At 47.6% G+C, this 21,287-nt stretch overlaps 1 protein-coding gene across 3 annotated transcripts; it reads right to left on the bottom strand.

Moving 5' to 3' along the window:
- Positions 1 to 18,568: 18,568 nt before the first annotated feature.
- On the bottom strand, positions 18,569 to 20,931 carry LOC136535641 (F-box/kelch-repeat protein At1g74510-like). 3 transcript variants are annotated; one of them, XM_066527976.1, is made up of 3 exons: positions 20,580 to 20,931; positions 20,410 to 20,473; positions 18,569 to 20,241 (listed from the first exon to the last, which is right to left on the bottom strand). In XM_066527976.1, the coding sequence occupies exon 3, from the start codon at positions 20,188 to 20,190 to the stop codon at positions 18,904 to 18,906; it is 1,287 nt and encodes a 428-aa protein (XP_066384073.1). In that variant the 5' UTR covers positions 20,191 to 20,241; positions 20,410 to 20,473; positions 20,580 to 20,931; the 3' UTR covers positions 18,569 to 18,903. The 3 variants fall into 3 exon arrangements, with proteins under 3 accessions (XP_066384073.1, XP_066384074.1, XP_066384075.1); XM_066527977.1 differs by having other exon boundaries at positions 18,569 to 20,307; XM_066527978.1 differs by lacking the exon at positions 20,410 to 20,473.
- Positions 20,932 to 21,287: the final 356 nt, after the last annotated feature.

Here is a 21,287-nt window from a genome sequence, read left to right on the forward strand (position 1 = left end):
AAATATGGCAAGGATGGCCACTATGCTTGAGAGTGTCCCCTAAACCAGTCAGCCCAGTCTGCTCAACCATCGGCTAACTCTAGGCTAGTCAAGCGGACAGTGATCAAGAAGAAAGTGTCAGTCAGCCAATCCGAACAGGTGAATTTCATGAATGCTGAGTAGATATTGCAGCAGGAACCGGTGATGGCTGGTATGTTCACCATTGATTCCCATTCAGCTTATGTGTTGTTTGATTCTGGTGCATCACATTCATTCATGAGCATGGGATTTGTAGACCAGCACAATATACCTCTTATGGCTATACCATATGCCTTTAGTATCCGTATTCCAGGTGCGCAGATGTGCATCAATACTCGGACAGACATAGTAAGCTTGGTATTAGCCACTCACACTTACCGTCTCTAATTCATGGTGCTGCCTAGGCAAGGCATTGATGTAATTCTAGGAATGAATCAGTTATGTGTATATGGGGCAGTCCTAGATTTGAAGCAGAGAATTGTCAAGTTATGGCTTCCTTCTTCTGAGGATAGGATGTCTCTTCTTGTACCCTCAGATCTAGTCTTACCTATTGCTGCTCATGCTGAAGCTTCCCCTAATCTTGCCTCTATTCCGATAGTATGTGAGTTCCTGGATATTTTTCCTAAAGATCTACCTAGGTTGCCACTGGACAGAGAGGTGGAGTTCTCCATTGACCTAGAGCCTTGTATTGCTCCTATCTCCCAATGCCCATACCTCATGGCTCTAAAAGAGTTGGCCAAAATGAAGAAGTAGTTGGAAGAATTGTTGGAAAAATGCTTCATCCATCCTAGCTCTTCACCGTGGGGTTGTCTAGCTATTTTTGTGAAGAAGAAGGATGGCACTCTATGAATGTGTGTGGATTACCGCCCTCTTAATGCAGTAACCATTAAGAACAAGTATCATTTGCCCCTCGCAGATACTTTGTTCGATCAACTAGCTGGTGCCAAGGTGTTCTCCAAGATTGACCTCCGTTTAGGCTATCATCATATCAAGATTAGACCACAAGATATACCAAAGATAGTTTTTTCTACTAGGTATGGGCTATATGAGTACATAGTAATGTCTTTTGGTCTCACCAATGCTCATGCGTTCTTCATGTACCAGATGAACTCAGTCTTTATGCTAGAGCTGGACAAGTTTGTTGCGGTATTCATTGATGATATCCTGATATATTCCAAGAATGATGAAGAGCATGCCCAACACCTTCGGATAGTACTAGCTTGATTGAGGGAACACAAGCTATATGCTAAATTCAGCAAGTGTGAATTCTGGTTAGATCGAGTGCAGTTTTTGGGGCATGTGTTGACACCTGATGACATTTTTGTAGATCCTAGCAAGGTGCAAGATGTGTTGAATTGGAAGTCTCCTAAGTCTGTGCACTAGATTTGTCAGTTCCTTGGTCTAGCTAGGTACTATCGGCATTTCATTCCAAATTTCTCTAAGATAGCTCAACCGATGACCAAACTGCTCTAAAAAGAAGCTAAGTTTGATTGGAGCCCAGCCTATGAAGAAGCCTTCCAAGCTTTGAAGACATTTCTGACCACCGCTTCTATGTTGGCCCAACCAGATATTGATAGACCTTTTGATGTATATTGTGATGCCTCAAAGACAGGGTTGGGATGTGTGCTTATGCAGGATGGGCATGTGATAGCTTATGCTTCGCGCCAACTGAAAAAGCACGAAGTAAATGACCCCACTCATGATTTAGAGCTGGCTGTTGTGGTCCACGCTCTAAAAATTTAGAGGCACTATCTGTTGGGCAACAAAGTACATATTTTTACCAATCATAAGACCCTCAAATATATCTTCACTCAGTCTAAGTTAAATATAAGGCAAAGGAGATGGTTGGAATTGATTAAGGATTATAACCTGGAGGTACATTACCACCCAGGAAAGGCCAATGTAGTGGCTGATGCTTTGAGCCAAAAGTCACATCAGATTGAGGAAACACCTTTGTCTCTCAACCATGCAGAGCTACTGGCTCACATTGCCTTGACCTCAGAATTGCTGGAGCAGATTATTTTGGAGCAAAGGCAAGACACCAAAGAAATTCCTCACATCAAAAAATTGATTGTCGAAGGGCATGGCCCTCACTTTAGTATTGATGAGCAAGACATAGTGAGGTACAAGGATAGATTGGTGGTTCCATCAAATGATAAGCTAAAAAGGAAGATATTGAATGAAGCTCACAATTCAAAGCTATCTATCCATCCTAGCAGCAACAAGATGTATCATGATTTGTGCCACTTGTACTAGTGGTCCAACATGAAGCAGGACGTCACCCAGTATGTCACGGAGTGCGACACTTGTGGGAGAGTTAAAGAAGATCATATGCATACTCCAGGATATTTGTAGCCCTTGCCCATTCATGTTTGGAAGTGGGAAGATATCTCCATAGACTTTGTGGTGGGTTTGCCCTGCACATCCAAGGGCTTTGATTCTATTTGGGTCATTGTGGATCGTCTAACTAAGTCTGCTCATTTTATTCTGGTAGACACCAGATATGCAGCCAGGAAGTATGCTCAGATATATTTTGACCAGATTGTGACCCTGCACGGAGTTCCCCTTACTATCATCTCTGATAGAGGGTCAATTTTTGTCTCTCGTTTCTAGGACCAGCTGCAGCAATGTCTTGGTACTCATCTCCTCAGAAGCTCAGCATATCATCCACAAACTGATGGCCAAATAGAAAGGGTGAGTCAGGTGCTCGAGGACATGTTGAGAGCTTGTGCCATTTCTTTCCCTAAAAAGTGGGATGAATGCCTAAAGTTTGCTGAGTTTACTTAGCGAACTTTAGGCATTCCTATGGCACCATTTGAAGCTCTATATGGAAAGAAATGTAGGACACCACTCAACTAAATTGAAGTAGGAGATCATGGGTACTTTGGGCCTGATTTCATCAAAGAGGCTCGAGAGCAAGTAAGCAATATTCAGAGTCACTTGAAGGCAGCTTAGTGCCGGCAGAAAGCTTATACAGACAAGCAAAGAAGGCCCTTGTAGTTTGTAGCTAGGGATTATGTGTACCTCAAGGTGTCTCCTATGAGAGGGGTGCATCAGTTTGGTGTCCATGGCAAGCTAGCCCTCGATATGTGGGTCCTTACCAGGTGTTGGAGTAGTGTGGCACAATTGCTTATCGTCTCCAGCTCCCTGATATTTTATCTACGGTACACAATGTGTTTCATGTATTATAGTTGAAGAGATGTTTGTGGGTTCCTGATGAAGCTATGGAAATTGAAGGGCTTTCCCTACAGCCTGATTTGACTTATGTTGAGCACCCGGTAAAAATCCTGGACGAAAAGGAAAGAGTGACCAGAAACAATGTGGTGAAGTTCTACAAGGTGAAGTGGCAAAACCACTCAGAGGATGAGGCCACATGGGAACAAGAGAGCTTTATATTGAAGCATTACCCCCACCTTCTCTCTGGTTCTGATGAGTAGTTGTTACGTTGAAATGTATTTCCTATGTCCTTCCCACACTAGGCACATGAAATCTTGGGTCAAGATTTTGTTTTAGGGGGTATATTTGTAACACGCTCCGTGTTACACTGTACAATCTTTTACTCAAACACTACATGTGCATCATGTTTATGTGATAATGTATGAATTATAATGTGTAAATAAATTCCTGTGACTTGAAACGTTTATCCAAAACGTGAAACGAATGTTATGTTTCATGTCGTGTTTTATCGCTTAGAGTTCTAAATGATTTTTATTGAACGAAAATGCTATAGAACGCATACCTGACACTTTAATAAAGTTTGTAGTACAAACTTCATAGGTGGCGATGAAATACTTGTGGTCAAGAATGGGATTCGCTAGATAGCTTAATTAATAGCTTGGAAATCGAAGTTGACGCGAATCCGAACAAAAACTTAGTCATTTTCTTAAGTTGGAGAATGGGTCGACGAAGCTAGTTCGGCAATTTTCGTAGAAGAATCGAGCTAAGTAGTGGCATGGTTTTAGGGTTTGTTTTAGTAGCTTGACATGCCATCTCAAGCATAAAATACCTAGTTTAGCAATTGAAGCTTTGAGGAGGATTTTTGGGATGCTTAAAAAAGCATGCAAGACACATTGTTGATCGGTGCCAGTGTTTGGCCGCGGTCACCGGGTTTCGGTTTGGCTTGGCACGTGGCACTAGCCTACCCTTTGCGCACATGCACGCACCACCGCTCGGGTCTGCACCGCCATTTCCATGCCCTAGCACATGCTCACGCATGCATGCGCACCGCGCCAGCAAGCCTGGTTGCTCTGCCCGTCATCGCGTTTGAATGAGCCACGTTGCTTATCGTCGTGTCACGTTGCACACCCGATTGCACTGCGCTCTGACCATCGTTGTTGCATGATCACTGCTGCCATTGATCCTTCATGGCTGCATGTGCATGGCCTGCCTGCCTACCCTCACCATCATGTCCACGTGCGATGCGTTGCCATGCTACTGCCTCCCCGAACTGGTGTTAGTCTCTGTAGCGTGTTGTGCCAAGCCATCATCGGCTTGTGAGTCATGGCGCTGCGGTCGCACGTCGTTTGGCCAAACTTGTACACGCACGTGGAGCCATCACAATTGCGCTGCCATCCCCTCCCAATTAGAAAATGTGCCACGCCAAGCTTCCCATCCCGTCGCCTTGAATCGCGCCGGCCGAGCCACGCCGAGGCAAACCTGTAGAGCTAGCCCAACTCCATAATTACGCATGTTTGGAGGTCGAGTTGGAATCTAGCTTTGCACCAAGCTTGCCACTATGGCGGTCGTATGGTGTCGGGGCTTCAATTGGAGTTTTCCCCCACCGTTGACCCCCGTAAGTCTGAACATCGTCGTCCATCCAATTAGCCATGTGTAGTCCACCTCCTTCCAATTAACCATGCACCCAACTCACCCTTTTAGTCAGCCAGCAATTGGAGTCATCCCGGTGAGTTTCCATCCTACAGTGAGGTAATGTGGAGCATTTTCCCCATGGTGGTCTGCCATGCCCATCGAGGCGGGTGCTTGGCCAGGGCATCGCTCCTTGATCCTTTGTCTCAATTGAGCAGTGCAATTGCGTCGCCTTGACTGTTGACTCACCCGTGCAGCAGTTTCGCCGAGGAGGTCCATGGTCACCGGTAATGGCTGGTGATGCCGTGGCCTTATTTAGTTTTGGCCAGGGAACCTCAAAAAATAAGAATTTGGGTAAGAACAGGGTGCTAGATGCAAAGGCTGTGACTCAATTAAATAGTGTTCAAGTGAGCTTCATGAATAGGAAACAGAACGGGGCTCTTTAGCAAAAGCGCCAGCTCACGCGCGGGTTCCGCCATGGGCCACGTTGCGTGGGCCGCGTCCACATGCCGTGTGCGTGGGCCACACTGGAGGTTGCGTTTATGCACTACGGGAGTGGACCGAGCCACGAGTAGTGGGTCGCGCGGTGAAGTTTAGTTTCTTTCTTTTCCAGTGAATTGACAAATATTTAGTCAATTTAGTTTTGCACTCATCTTGGTAAAATTATAGTAAATTTTGTAGGTATCCAAAAATAGTGAAACAAAATTTGTTAGGTTCACAAAAATGCTATCTATCTGTTAGTGTAGTTAGTTTACAATTAGCTATGATAATGGTAAGTTCATAAATTCAAATTAGAGAGCTTAGTATTATATAGATTAATATTTGTAGAAATTTTTGTGGCAAATTGATGATAGCTTTAGCCTTGAAATTTTTACAGTAATATTATTAGATTATTAGGTACTCACTGTAAATTTTGTAGCACTAGAGTAGGTTCATAAATAGAGTAGCTAGTACTCCCTGTTTAATCGTATATAGAGTAAATCGGTATTAAGAGTAAGAATACCTTTAGTTGCTAAGATAATCTATGTAACCCTTCATACTTGTTAGTGGTAATAGTAGGTTTAGCACCTTAGTCAGTAGAACTCGCTTAGTAGCTTGATAGATGTATTTTTATTTAAGAGTTGCTATTGTCGTATTACTAAGTGTTGCACCATCATTTCATGCATATAGATCACGAGTTGGTAGAGTTCATGCCTATGGATGAATAGGACTATGAGGAGGTCATTGAGGAGTATGAGGAGGAGATCCTTGTGTAGGAGGGAGCCTCAGAGCCTTTTGGTGCTAACTTTGTTTACCCACCGCCAGCCCAAGGCAAGCCCCGGTGCATAACCCATATTTTTAATGATCACTGAACATATATATGATGTGCATTTATGTTATAGGTATTTTAAGGAAACTACATGCATAAATATATCTACCTATGAGTCCTACTAGTATAGGCCGAGTAGCTGCTATGCTTAGGATTTCAGTAGTGTGAGTAACCTACCGTTACTCACAACAGGTGAAAATTATGATCACTCATGATAAAATGGAGGAAAGGAAAATGGTGACCGGGCAGGGATATGGTTTGGGTATTGGTGGGTGTAAGAGGTTGTGTCCTACGGCCAATAGGGCATAGCTTGGTTATACTTTTTCCCTGTCTATGGTAGTTAAGGACCGGCCATTGCATTGGGCTCTAGGCAAGTCACAGATCTATTATCCCGAGCACATACTTGGGTATAGGCGTAGGAAAGACTTCTTGCTCTCTTGTCATGGGTTCTGACTCTTTTTGGACCGACTAATTGGAGGCGGGGATGGTGGAGTTCCTTGCACCACATTAAGTCTGGGACTTAGGAGTGGGGGCTTGGAGTCTAAGTTTGGACGGGGACCTAGACCCCATGACAGGAGGGTGATGGGTTGGTCCTGCTTGTGCCTATGGTACAAGCGGAGTGTGTGTTTTCGAGGTACCCTAGCTGGGGGCATTGATTCACTGAATCGCCGATGTTCCAATATGGCTTGTCTACGGTCTAGCACCATAGTAAGAAATGAAAGATGAAAGGTGATGAAATTTAACATGATTGCTCAACTCTTGCTTGAAAGTAGAACAGGTGCTTACATAGAATGGCTAGACAATCAATTAATCATGGCTATTTATAATTACATAAATAAGGACTCGCTATTATTATTGCTTTCTACAAAAAGGAAACCAGCAAACCATAAAGCTTTGCATATCCCTTGGAGTCGGGAAACTATTCCCACTAGTCGGATAGTCTTCGGAGTACATTGTGTACTCAGGGTTTATTTACCCCTATTGCAGGTAATGCTTGAGGAGTAACATTATGTCAAGGATTCTTCTAGTGTGCACAGGTAGATCCTTGTTCTTTATCGCTAGATGTTTATTCTTATTTCCAATGTTTAATATTCTGCACTCGGACTTTGGAAATGTAATAATGTAATTTTAAGAACACTAGCTGTATGAAATGGATTAAGTATTGTAACTTGTTCTCATTATTGGATCCTTGGGGGAAATGTGGATCTTTTGGGCTCTCTGTTGGGGTGTGCTCAACGGATACCGCCGGCAGTAGCTTGCTTTTAGGGGTGCTTAGTGTCTGGTGGAAGACGAGCGCCTTCGTAAGTGTGTTATTTTGAGCGGTTCTGTCATAGCTGCCTCCATGCATCAGCACCTTGGTGAGGTGCTTTGTGCCAACGATCGGGTTGACCATGAGCAGATACCTCCCCAGCTATGGGATGCTATCCAGGTGGTCGGATCGGTCGAAGGTGATGGCAGACTCCGACCACCGAAGGAAAGACGGCGTGGTCGGTTTGGCCATGTAGACCTCGCGGCGTGTGATCTTTTTGCGATGCTTGGAGTCATAGGCCGCCGTCCCACCGAAGATCATAAGGCAACCATCTAGGGTTGGAAAGCTGCCATCCTTCCCATTGGTGTCGTCTACCGCTGGCTCAGGCTTCTTTCTCTAGTTCCCCTTATCGGAGCCACCAGATAAGAACCACTTCATGAGGGTGCAGTCCTTGTACAGATGCTTGATGGGGAAGGCATGGTTCGAGCATGGCCCCTTGAAAGGTTCTAATGGCTAGAGAGGCGTGAATAGCCTATCAAAAATTTCTACAACAACACTTAGCAAACCAATTAGACAAATATGAGACAAAGCGAGTATTGCACTAGCCTACTAAAAAGCAAGCCACCTACCATAATTCTAGTTTCTATAGTCTCTATCCACACAATGGCTATGTTACTACACTAAGTTAGTGCGCTCTCAATGGCTAACTAAAGAGCCACACTAACCAAACTAACAAGCTATCACGACTAGCTACACTAAAGAGCTTGACAACTAGTTTGCGGTAATGTAAAGAGAGAGAGCAAGATGGTTATATCGTTGAGTCAAGAAATGAACCAATTAATCACAAGAATGAATACCAATGAAGACCAATCACCTTGGAATCAAATGATGACATAATGATTTTTTACCGAGGTTCACTTGCTTGACGGCAAGCTAGTCCTCGTTGTGGCGATTCACTCACTTGGAGGTTCACACGCTAATTGGCATCACACGCCAAACCCTCAATAGGGTGTCACACAACCAACACAAGATGAGGATCACACAAGCCACGAGCAATTTACTAGAGTACCTTTTGGCTCTCCACCGGGGAAAGGTCAAGAACCCCTCACAATCACCATGATTGGAGCTGGAGACAATCACCAACCTCCGCTTGACGATCCTCGATGCTCCAAGCCATCTAGGTGGCAGCAACCACCAAGAGTAACAAGCGAATCCCACAGCAAAACATGAACACCAAGTGCCTCTAGATGCAAACACTCAAGCAATGCACTTGGATTCTCTCCCAATCTCACAAAGATGATGAATCAATGATGGTGATGAGTGAGAGGGCTTTGGCTAAGCACACGAGATTGCTATGTCAATGCAAATAGCCAAGAGAATAAGCATGAGCCAGCCATGGGGCTTAAATAGAGATCCCCCATGAATAGAGTCGTTGGCTCTTTTGTCCAGTGAAACACAAGCTGACCGGACGCGTCGGTCAGGTTGACCGAATGCAAGACCTCAGCGTCCGGTCGCCCGATGCTTGCCACATGTCATCAGCCTCAAATGCTAAGTGCCCAATCTTAATGGCTAGTCAGCTTCACGCCACGTGTTAAGTTGTGACCGGATGCACTGTAGTGTAGGACCAGACGTACTGTTGCCTGGCATCTGGTCACTTCTAGTAAGGTTCTAGAGGCAGAAATTCATGACCAGACCTAGGCCTACGTGCGGTCAACTTAGCCTCTCTCTATTGCTTGCATCAACGTATGTCACTAGGTGACCGGATGCACCCCCTATGTGTTCGGTCCCTCTTTCTCTTTAGCATCCAGTCAAGGGACCGAGGGTGGCCTTCACTACATGCCACTGACCGGACATGAGGTTAGAGTTCGGTCACTGCCCAAGGCAGAGTCCGATCAAAGCGAAACTTCTCCTTTTGACCCCAAACTTCATCACCCTTGATCAAATATGCCGACCACCAAATGTATCACCTTGTGCACATGTGTTAGCATATTTTCACAAATGTTTTCAAGGGTGTTAGCACTACATTAGATCCTAAATGCATACACAATGAGTTAGAGCATCTAGTGGCACTTTGATAACTACATTTTGATATGAGTTTCACCCCTCTTAATAGTACAGCTATCGATCCTAAATATGATCACACTCATTAAGTGTCTCAATCACTTAAACTGAAAAGCTTCTATCAATTTTACCTTTGCCTTGACCTTTTTGTTTTTCTCTTTCTTCTTTTCCAAGTCCAAGCACTTGATCATCCCCATGGCATCACCATCATCATGTCACGATCTTCATTTGCTTCACCACTTGGAGTTGTGCTACCTATCTCATATCACTTTGATAAACTAGGTTAGCACTTAGGATTTCATCAATTCACCAAAACCATACTAGAGATTTTACCCCACGAGTAGCTTCTCAAAGTGGTCGGGAGCATTCTCGGCAGGCACCCAACTAGCTTTCTACTTAGTAGTGGCCACGAGCGAGCCCCCGTGCTGCTGCTTATTCTTCTTCTTATTAGAACGGTTAGAGGGGCCCTCATCGACGTCCTCATCCTACCTCGCTTTGCCTTTGGAGCGATCAAAATCGCTCCAACCGTATCCTCGCCTGAGCTGTAGCTAGTTGCGATGTTGAGGAGCTCCTTGGTGGTTCGAGGGCCCTTACGTCCTAGTTTGTGGACCAGGGACTCACAAGTGGTCCTAGATAGGAAGGCTCTGATGATGTCAGCGTCGGCGACATTAGGCAACTCATTGCATTGCCTAGGAAAGTGTCGGATGTACTCACAGAGAGTCTCTCTGGACTTCTATCAACAATTTTTTAGATCCCAGGGGTTCCTAGGGTGCGTGTAGGTGCCCTAAAGTTTTTCTCAAAGATCTCCTTCAAGTCTGCCCAACTTTGAATCTAGTTGGGCAGAAGGTGCTCCAGCCATGTTAGCGCCAAATCGGCTACGAACAAGGGGAGGTTGTGGATAATGAAGTAATCACTATCCACTCTACAAGCTAGGGTTCGTCTTCCTAGAGTACTTTGGGATATTGGTCGATGGTTGATACTGCAGCGAGAAAGCCGCATTAAGGATGTGCTAGCCAAAAGCCTAGGGCCCCGATAGATCGGGGCTCAGGCTTCGGTCCTCACCGATATCATAGCGTTCGCATGACGTGGACGGTAGCCGCGGCCTGCCTCCTCTCCCTTGTCACCCCTTTCACGCCTATGGGCATGTAGGGTGTTGTGTGCATCACGGTCAGGGCCGAGATGCTCATGCACCAGGACCATGGCAAGTCACTTGCCATCATGTGGCACCTGGTGGACAAACACATCTCGACCATGTAGTCCCAAAGACACGCACCTGGTGGACAGACACATCTCGGCCATGTTGTCCCAAAGACACATCTTCGGTGAGATAGCGAGCTTTTTGTCTGTTGCACCGCTGCTCGCTCGAGCAGCGTGCGGATCTTGCGGTAGGCCCAACAGTCTTTGAGTGTCATGGGCTCTAGGAGCCTTTGGAGTAAGGCCACTACGGCAGCTATGTTCTGACTTGCCTAGGTGAAGTGCGGGAGGCCTCTGTCGTCCTCGATGATCCTTCAGTTTACGTCGCGGGTGATGGCACGTGTGCAGCCACCATCCCCATGACACTTGATCTCGCATTCGAGCTCCACGAGCTCCTGCTCGATCTGGAGGCGCGCGTCTTCGAGCTCCCGATAACGTGCCCTTAGCTATTCCTACTACATGTGGGGAAGGGTCCCCCACATCTTCTTCGACTTTGTCCTCAAAGTCGTTCGGTGGTGTAACCCCTCCCTCATGGACACTTTCAACGCGTCCTTCGAGGGTACCTGCCATAAAACATTCTCACGATGGGTGGTGGCTCCCCCTACTAGAGTTAGAGTCAGAGATCGACTCTAAATCTCCTATGAGAAGGTCATGGAAAGACTCCATGATGTAATCGGCCATTCCCATGAATTCGTCATCCATGGGAGGTGGGTTCATGCGTTGTACCACGAGGTGACCAACTGTCCTCGTGACATTGCGCAGACTAAACGGGAATGCTTTCAGGGCATCCCAGGTGAGATGTTCTAGGAAGAGCGGCTCCCCTCTAGCAAGCTATGTCATGACATTAGCGAGGGAGAAGGTGAGGCAGCGCACATCCTCCCAGGACGGTCGATGTCCTAGGAAGGCATCAAGCTGACGCTCTAGCCTTTCGTAATCGAAGCCAAGGAGTTGGTCACTCTCGGGGACATGGGCCTCCAGTGTGCGTAGCTGTAGCTTCTCGAGGGCCTCAACGGTTGTGTCGAGGCCAGTGGAGCGAAGAAGTTAGACGGGGGCAGGAGTCCACGCCAGCTCTCCCTCCGTGGCGACGATGAAGTCTAGGCTCCCAAAGTGCACGTGCGCACCCGGGCCTAGCTAACACCATGGCTAGCCATCTGTGGTCTGTTGTGGATGATGAGACGTGCAAAAGGCCCCTACCTGATGCGCCAACTGTCGATGTTTCGAATCACCGACTAGTAAATTTCTAGTTAGTGCGTCTGACCCAGATGGCTGTGCTTGGAGAACACATGGATTTATATTAGTTCAGAAGAAACATCCCTACGTCCAGTCTGCTGCTGCTCATGTTACTGGTACTTAATTTATAGTAGAGGTTATAAACAGGCGAGAGAGGGAGAAGGTCCTAAGTCTCTGATAAAAAGAGTGGGTCAGGTTGAGTTCCATGTCTACTGCTGTAACACCTCTTGTGTTACGAGCTTGTTTAGCATCGCGATTAGACCTAAGAGGAGTTACCGCAATGATTCTCTTGAATTTTAAAATTAAAAATATTGGAGCTTATGTTTAAAATGCCAGTTGTGGCGAACTATATTGAACAAAGTAATTACATAGTGCTTAAATATTTTGTCTCTATAGGTTAGTGCGAAGCATGAACTTTTGCGTAAAATAATTATTGGTGGAGGTTAATTGGGTTGCCTTGCCAGCCATGTTGTTCCAGTCCGTGTTGTCCCTGCGTTAATGAAAGTTGGCCGAACCTCCGACACATCTATTGTCTGCGCCACTGTCTTTCTCTGTCTCAGTGCTAGTTTGGTCGCTTCATCCCTGTAGCACCATCATGTCCTCTGCTCATCCTTGCCTTGCCTCTCTCTGTTGCTGCCAGTGTACTGCCTTGCTTGTCTACTGCTCGCATCGTCCCGTCGTGCTGCAATGTTGCCGGAACACGCCGCGTGGTCCCTGCATAGTGGAAGTTGGCTGATCGTTGTGCTGATGTACCCTTCCTTTTCTATTTCTGCTAGACCCTAGCCCTGCCTCTCCCAGGCACCAACGCCTCCCCATGCGTGACTCCTGCTCTACCTTGCCTCCTCTCCTCCGCGTGTAGCACTAAACCCACTCCTTTTCCCGTCATCGTGGCCATCATCGGGCTGTGGAAGCTGCTGTTGCACCCTGCTGCTCTCACCTCCTATGCGCGCGAACCTCCACAGCGTTGCCCCTTCCATGCGCCGCCTCCACTATTCGCGTGCCATGACCGTGCCGGCGCTCCATCATCCATGGCCGCGCCGCCCCGTCCTTGTTGCTGATGCTGCCGCATCTCCCAACCTCGCTCCCCGCTGCTCGGCCACCATGCATGAGCACGTGCCATGCCCGCTGCCCTACAACACCGCCTAGGCCACGCCCGCCGTCGCCCTGCCTCCCTCGCGTCAAGCGCTCGTACCGCAGCACCTCATCCTAGAACGTCGCCACTCTCCTTCCTCTCACCGAGCCGCGCGTGACTCCACCGCGGCCGGCGCCTCCCTCCTCATGCGCGCGCGCCACTACTGTGTGGACTCGCGTCGCTCCACCTCACAGCGTCGTTTCCCCTCCCTGGCACCTCCTCTGCATGCTGTTGTTCCATAGTGCCGCGCACTTCTCTCCCTTGCTGCCGGCACCAGCCCGTCCGCGTGCACCGGTGCCTCTCCTTCTTCCTCCCCGCGCCGTGTCTCCGTTGTCCATGCCCATCGCCACTGGTCTTCCTGCGAGCGCGAGCCCCTCGGTTGTGCGAGGCCTGCTGCTCCATGGCATCGTCTTTCTCAGGCGCCTCCTTCGCCTCCATCCGGCTCCCAGCGCCGTTGCCGCGGCGCACCTGGCCAACACCACCGTAGCCGCCGCGCCTACCACCAGAACCTAGTGGGCTAAGGCATGGTCGTCCTTCTCTGTACCTGGAGGAGTGTGTGTGCGTGTGCGCGTCCCGTCCGGGCAGGTGCATTTAATGCGTCCACCTACCTTCCGTCCTTCCCAAGTGGTCAGGGCCAGAGGTGGTCAAGACGGCGGCACAGAGTGTGGTCAAGGATCGGGAAGGTCGAGGCGGGCCTCGTTTAGCGTGGGGGAAGAGTGGTCGAGGTGGGTCGTGGCCTGCCGAGTTGCCCTGAGTGGTTCTCTTATGCATATCATGGGGTACCCCGGTTATGTGCCACCGACAATGAAGCACACTGATTTCGAGATGCTGTTGCACCGACCAATGGAGTCCACATGCAAGTATGGGGAGAGATAAGACCATCATGTTCCCCGCCCACTGTTTTGGCGACATGTCATTGTGCAATCAACTTGCCACACAAGCGATTGACTCTAGTATTTGTGAGTTGAACATCATACAACACTATTAGTAAGTTTAGAGATCCACATATGCATTTTGGAAGTTTAAGGATTTGGGCAGCACCACGAGCCAAGCTCGAAGACTAGGCAAAGCATCTATGCTAAAATTAGCAATGATGGGTCCTTACGTGTGCTCACTCCATCCCCGAAAGGATTGAAATTTTAGAATAGTGTTTAGTCAAACTATCTTAAATCACTAAATTTATTTAAAAGATATTAATGCTTATCATACTAAATAAGTATAGTTAGAAACTCTGTCCAACTCAAGTTAGTTTGACTGAATTGTATTAATTTTTTTTAAAGATGGATGAAGTACGTATTTACTAACGATCCACCTGTTAATTTATGAGTGTCTATGAGGCCCCGTTTAGATGCGGAAATTTTTAGCTTTTGGCTATTGTAGCACTTTCGTTTGTATTTGGTAAAAATTGTCCAATTATGGACTATTTAGGCTTAAAAGATTCGTCTCGCTAATTACGGGCAAACTGTGCAATTAGTTATTCTTTTTACCTACATTTAATGCTCCATGCATGTGCCGTAAGATTTGATGTGATGGAGAATCTTGAAAAATTTTGGATTTTAAGGTGGGATCTAAACAGAGCCTGAATCTTTTAGCAAGAAAAATATTGGTAGCAGTAGTTACTAAAAAGTACTGAGGTCTTAGCTCTGTAACTAGATCCAAACAGGATCTACTAGTAGGCTAGTAGCAGGCTGGGCGGGAGGTAGAATCCGCCGCCCAGCATCCACCACGCAGTGACACGGGTGACCAGAGAGTACGAGATGAGGAGTCTAGGGTGCCTGCTAGTCCTACTCGTGCTGCGACGCGACCGGTGTGGGCACAGCCAGTGAAGACCGCCAGTGCAGTACAGTGCAAGTGTACAACGATCAATACAAGAGGACGGGCTGGGCGCCTGCACTGGCAGTCTAGGCCGGCGACCAACAACCACCACCCACTGGCCCTTGTGGCAGTGCAGTGGTAGTGCTAGAATCCTCCCCTCTGGCACTGGCAGTCCTCACTCGCATCTGCATCCGCATCGCGTCGCAGCTCTGCTCTGTCCTCTGCAAAGGTGCATCTGGGCCGGGCTGGGCGCTGCCTCACGGTTGCTGCTGCCTGCTGCCTCGGGAAAACAAGACGAGGACGACGCGACGCGAGACGACAAACAGGCCCCGTCGTATTAGGCGGCCCTTTTCTGCTGTGGCCTGTACGTGGTACCTGCAGGCTGTCCTGCAAATCAGAATACTTGACGTTTGCAGATTTGCTAGCGCCAGGCCGCCAGCCACAATCTCCAATTTTTTTTTTTTTTGTTCTCTCACTTTTTTAAAAGGACCCTTTTTCATTTCTGAAACTAGGCATCTGGCAACCCTGAAGCTACTCCGGCTAATAACACAAGGGAGCACGGAATTGGGCCATATTATCAGCGTACAGAGCCCATCAACCTCCGGACCGAACTAAACCGGAGCTCAGTCAGGGCCTTTCAATCATCAGCCCACGCTGCGGAAACGATTTGGTCATTTGAGGCGGAGAACGACCGACGAGCATATACCACACGTGCGGATACACACGAGAACGCCGCGTCGGGCCCCGGCGGGTGTACCGTGTACGTATACTCTGGGTTGGGCCGTACTCTACTCAGGAGCCGTAAACGAAGACCGGGTCGGTCAAACGTGTTGACACAGCGTGGAGGGCGTGCCGTGCCGTGCCGCGACCATACGGTCTCGTCGGGCGACTCAGCAGCCGCCGCCGCCGCCGCCGCTGGCACGTTCACCTGGGCGCGTGCGTTGTCGATCGCTGCGAGCCTGCGACGCAGCCACGCAGGTGCATGCGTGCGTTATCGATCGCCGCAGCTGCACCGGGGCCGGGGCGGCGACGTCTGGCGGGGAAGGGAACCGAAATCTTAAACGGACGCGAAGCTCCATGGTTGGTCGTTGCGTGGACGCTTCGGCAGGCGCAATGATTCCCGGCCTGGCCTAATGTTTCCTGCCGTCCATGCATCGCCACGAAAAAGGGCTCGCGGAAGCGGAGGCGGAACCAAAATGAGGTCCGGGTGCGTGCTCGCGAATAAAGGAGATTATTAGGCATAATACGCTCTGCACTGAAAGTTTCCCTTCTTGCGATGGCGAGAGATAAATATTCTGTTTGTTATTCTCCACTGAGGCTAAATATATATTCTATCCGGCTGCTGGATGTACAGCGTGTAAAACGGGCAGTGTTCTGATTGAGATTCGGTGACGGCATCATTCTTCTAGAAATTGTTAAAGAGGATATATATGTGTATGCATATATAGAGCAAAAGGCTCGTCTGATTCTTGCTGGCAATAACCATGACACCAAGATGGCAAAGATGCTACTTCACTTCACTCGCAAGATTTTAAATTGCCAATCAGCACACAACAAGCAAAAAAAAGGGAATTCGGAGGGAGCTCCGATATTAATCATTCAGACTATTACATGTATAGGTAGGAGTAACATGCCCTGCCAAACAATCAGCTGCACGGAGCAAGAAGATAGTAGTCGTCTACTAGAAGGAAAGGCCGAGAGAATAGGACGACTGTGCCAAGTGAGGCATGTATGCAGTGGCCGCACGGCACAACTCGATACCACAACTGCAGCACAACAGCGACGTACACATCGAAATTATTGCGATCCTATTCCGAACGCAACGCATTCTTTCCATCCTTCCTTCTATTATTCCCTTCCCATCCCTTGGAATAATTGCGTCCGGGCGATGGAGGGGAAAAAAAAAAGGCCAAACCGGCCGTGCTGTAAAGCGCCGCCGCCAACGTAGCCAGCGGAGACCCAGCGCCAGACTGGGCGCGCGCGTCCATCCTGCTCTGTGCCTGAGGCTGATGGGTACGGGGTGCGTAGATAGAAAGATAGGACGGACACCGGACCAGCTCCACGAGTCAAAGGAACAAAGCTTCACGCAACACACCAAGAACAATCTGCTACTAGCTGCTGCTACTTTCTGCATGCAACTTCCATCGATCCTCTGTAGACGGACGGACTGTGCAGTCACTGCCGATCCGTCGTCCCTCCCGTTCCAAACATGCCAGTTGCCAGGCCAGCAAATTTCTGCCACACTAGAAATTCTTCTTGTTATCAAAGAGTTTAACCATGTTCGGCTTCCTGTTATGGAAAGGCGCCAGATTTAAGCAAAGGCCGTGTTGACCTTCATAAGCAAATGTGAGCATGGCTCAGTCAAATACAGATAAAGACAGACAGTGGTTTCAGCATGCAGCTCTCTGCATCACAAGGCATAGGAACATGCAAGGAACCAATAGCTTCCAGTGCTAGTCAAGAAGCAAAGATAGTAATTGATGCAAGGTTAAGCTTCTTAGCATCCAACTCAACTCATAAAAAGCAAGATTTGTTTCAGCAAATCACACTTGCTACTAGACTCTAAATACGCAGAATGACACACTCAGAATGAAAGAAAATAGGCCACTGGCAATTCTAGTATGTGCAATAAATCTCTGCACCATATTTCGACATCCCGTGTTACTGGCAACGTTGACAGAAAGCAAATTTTGAGACTATGCAAACCAATCAAGTACTATATATGGTTACCCAAGTAGAAGCACAAGGAATTATATCCGATTTGGAAAGAAGTGCCATAGACACGATACTTGAACCATAATTTTCCAGCTAATATGCATTCACCACTCTAGCTACATACTTATACTTAAATTAAGTAGGACATGAGTATTTCAATTTCACTCTGTTTCTCAAAGCTTGAGTTTTATAAGCCCCAGACTAAAGGGCATCTTACTCCCCACAAATGTTCCCCACAAATGTTGCTAAAGTATCTAGATTAATCAGGCAACTGCTTTCAGCCTGGAAGTAGCTAGATTAATCAGGCAACTGGTCATTTGGTAAAAGGTGTAAAAACCTGGCTAACATAACCATTCTTTTATATGGCAAGCGCTGCCATTTGAATATACTCATCCAAAGGAATTCTGGAGCTCACAAATCCAAATTTGAAACATCTGAGGCAAGCAGAAGAGCACACTCATAGGAGTTAGGAAGTTTGCAATGAATTCATTGCATTCTCTTATTGCATCTACTAGTTCAAAATGACATCTAGCAGGCGAAATTACTAAAACGGATCGTGCAAAAGTCAAACAGCTTCATGGTTTTCAAGACTCATTTTGTGGCACAATAAGCTTGTGAGTCAAAGCGATGGTGGGTAACCATACAAACTATAAACATCAAGAGCAGGACCATGAACTCCAGGGGAAGAAATACAGGCTACTGCAACATGACTTCAAGACTGACACCAATCGAATAAGTACCTTTTAGTTTCTAATCTTTTCAAATACCAATTGTGAAACAACGCAGGACTCCATCAGACATGCATTCACAGTATGGCTAGTCCAAACATCAATTCAATCAAATACCAACATAATATATGCCATTTTAGAGCCAAGTGGATCCAGCATATGCAACATGAAAATTCAACACAGCAGTTCACGCATGTCACCACCAAGCACCAACTTGGTGGCTCATAACATCAAGAAAGGTATGCACATTATGAAACAGGCAAGATGAACGAAAAAGAATTAGCATTTCATGCAGCTACAGGCGAATCAAGTATTTCTAAACAGGTTTCTCATCAATAGATAAAAACCATCTCGAAGTTGTTTCTAGATTATTAATATAACATTTGTTTTGCATAGTCTCGTATCTTTGAAATCACGAGCAGTTGATTCAAATGCAAATGTAGAAATGGATTAGCAGGGAAACAGGAGTATTAGAACTCAAGGGTTACATGAGACTGCTGACGATCAGCTGATGTCCAGTTAATTCCGGAACTGGGCAGACGGCATAAATCGCTACGAAGAATAAGGGCTGAAGCAATTGGACAGGCTGCCTCTGTGCATACATCCTTCATAAATATCCACTGCACTTATCTTTTATTCAGTGGACTCAGCAACCCATCACGGCGCAGTTATACACGAAGTTCCCAGATGGCCGCCTGGCAATCAAATTCCACACAGGCGGCCGTTCATCTGGGATCCATGAGTTGAGCTCAATAGTACCACCAGTGTAGGTCCTTGGACCTCCGATGACAATCAAGCGGTCACCGCATGCCCGGAAAGCAAGGCCCCACCCATTCATTGACACAGACCGTTCAGGCAGTTTTCCAAGGGTGATCCACCTATTGTTCTTCTTGTCATACTTCTTGAGATCCTTCTCACTGTAATCAGCGGCGTAGAGCTCATTGCTGACAACTGCAATAAGGGGAGGAGCACCAGTCACTCCATTGAGGCCTTCAGACATGTTCTCGATTATCCTCCAAGAACCCCTCTTCAAGTCATACTCCTCCCCACAAGTCAGCACTCTGTTGTTGTTGGCCACACCACCTATCACATAGAACTTGCCATCCATGAAAACCCCAGAACACATCTTCCTTGCCCTATTCATGCTTGGGAGGGGCGTCCAGGTATGTGTCTCAGAGTCATACATCTCTGCAGAGCTCAGTATGTTGCCAATAGAATCAGTGCCTCCAGCAACGAAGGCCTTTTCCCCAACACTTGTTGACCCAAACAGGCACCGTGGAGAGTTCATTGGATCAGCCCTGGCCCATGAATTGGTTAGGATGCTGTATCTGAACACAATACGCGCCATCCCAAACACAAGCAGTTGAGTGCCCACTGCAAGTGATTCCTTGTCAGAGCACATGAAGCATTCATCAGGCGGCATCTTGGGCACTTGGATCCAGCGCTCTCGATATGGGTCATAGGCATCCCATTCAAGAACATTGCAGGAGAAGTAGACCCAATGCTCGGCCACCCCATTCTGGCGCCGAAGGCGGTAGATCTCCCCATTGCGGACCATGGCGCGGAAGTCCCTGCTGAGGGAGGCCACCGAGCCGTAGTCGGACCGGGATAGCCGGAGGAGGCAATTGATGGTCAGATCACGACCGATTGAATTCATGGGGTTGCTCCCAGTGCCCTGCTGCTCTCCGTAACCGGAGGCATGGCGGCTGGAGCCGTGGCCCTCGGAGATGTCCGGCGTGTGTGGCTGCGGAGACGGCGGCTTGCTGCGCTTGCCGCCGCCGTCAGCTTCGTCCAGGTCTTCGACCTCGACGTCTTCCGGCGCCGGGCGCTTGCCGCTGAGAACCTCGTGGGCGAGGTACGCCCACTCCGTCTCCGGCTCGCAGGAGCTCGGCAGGGAGCGCGACACAAGGTAGGACTTCCCTTCAAGCATCATGCCTTCTCCCCAAAAAATCTTTCTATTGCTGCTTTATTTCCTCCTCCTATTCTGAGATTGATCCAGGGGGAAAAAAAAAAGAAATCTTAGCTTGCTTAGCAATCCCGTTGTTGCGATCTGCAGGCGCCAAAATCGAATTAAAAAAAAAAGCGGTGATGAAATCAAAGGGAGCTAAGGGATCAAGAACAGGGGAAGGCTTGAGATCTGAGGAGAGCGAACCTCGTGAATAAAACAGGCATAAAAATCGAATCTTGCACCTCGAACTCGACCGATCTCCTCAAATCTGTGAAGAAAAAAACCAAATCTCTCTCTCAGCGCCGCGATAAGTCGGATAACACGAATCCGAGCCAGTCAAGCAAGACGCCAAAACAGGGAAAAAAGGAGCTCACCTTAAATCAAATCCATGGCAGATCGCGGGCACCAAATCTGCGCTCAAAGATCGCGCCCTGGAGACCAATCAGGTCCTGGCCGCCACTCCGCCCCCGAGAAATCCCCTCCTCCGGCTCCCGGCCCTCCCCCACTTGGTAGTTGCCCTGGTGGCAGGCGGCCTTTCCCGTCCCCCCCTCTCGCCCTCCTACCGATGCGTAAGGATTTATACCTGTAGAGCTAGATAGATGGCTGGCTCTATCTACTGATGCCACTTGGTTACGACTGCCCCTTCTAATGCTTCTGGCCTCTGCTGCAGCCCCTGCTGCCTCCCTCGACCTCCCTCTCTTCTCTCCCCTCTCTCGTAGCGTGCTCCTCTGCTCCCCTCTCTCTCTCTCCGGTGCCGGTGCTAGCATTTTAAGGGCATTTAAGGGCCATGGCGATCTCGTCGTAACGATTGGACGATATATAAAATCTTATAATATATATATATATACTAATTTTATTTGTAAAACAAAAACAAATTCAATAATATATTTTTAATTGAATATGTCCGATAATTATCGAAGAACATTATAGATTAAGCAATATATGTAGATGTATGATAATTATTGAGGAACAATGTAGATTAAAAAAATAATATATTTATTTTCTTTTTTTACTCATGATAAATGTTTTTTAGGTAATATTATAAAAGTCTAACACCTAAATTAAAAGAAAAATATGACTAT

This window comes from Miscanthus floridulus, chromosome 2, assembly GCF_019320115.1.
Source record: "Miscanthus floridulus cultivar M001 chromosome 2, ASM1932011v1, whole genome shotgun sequence".
NCBI lineage: Eukaryota > Viridiplantae > Streptophyta > Magnoliopsida > Poales > Poaceae > Miscanthus > Miscanthus floridulus.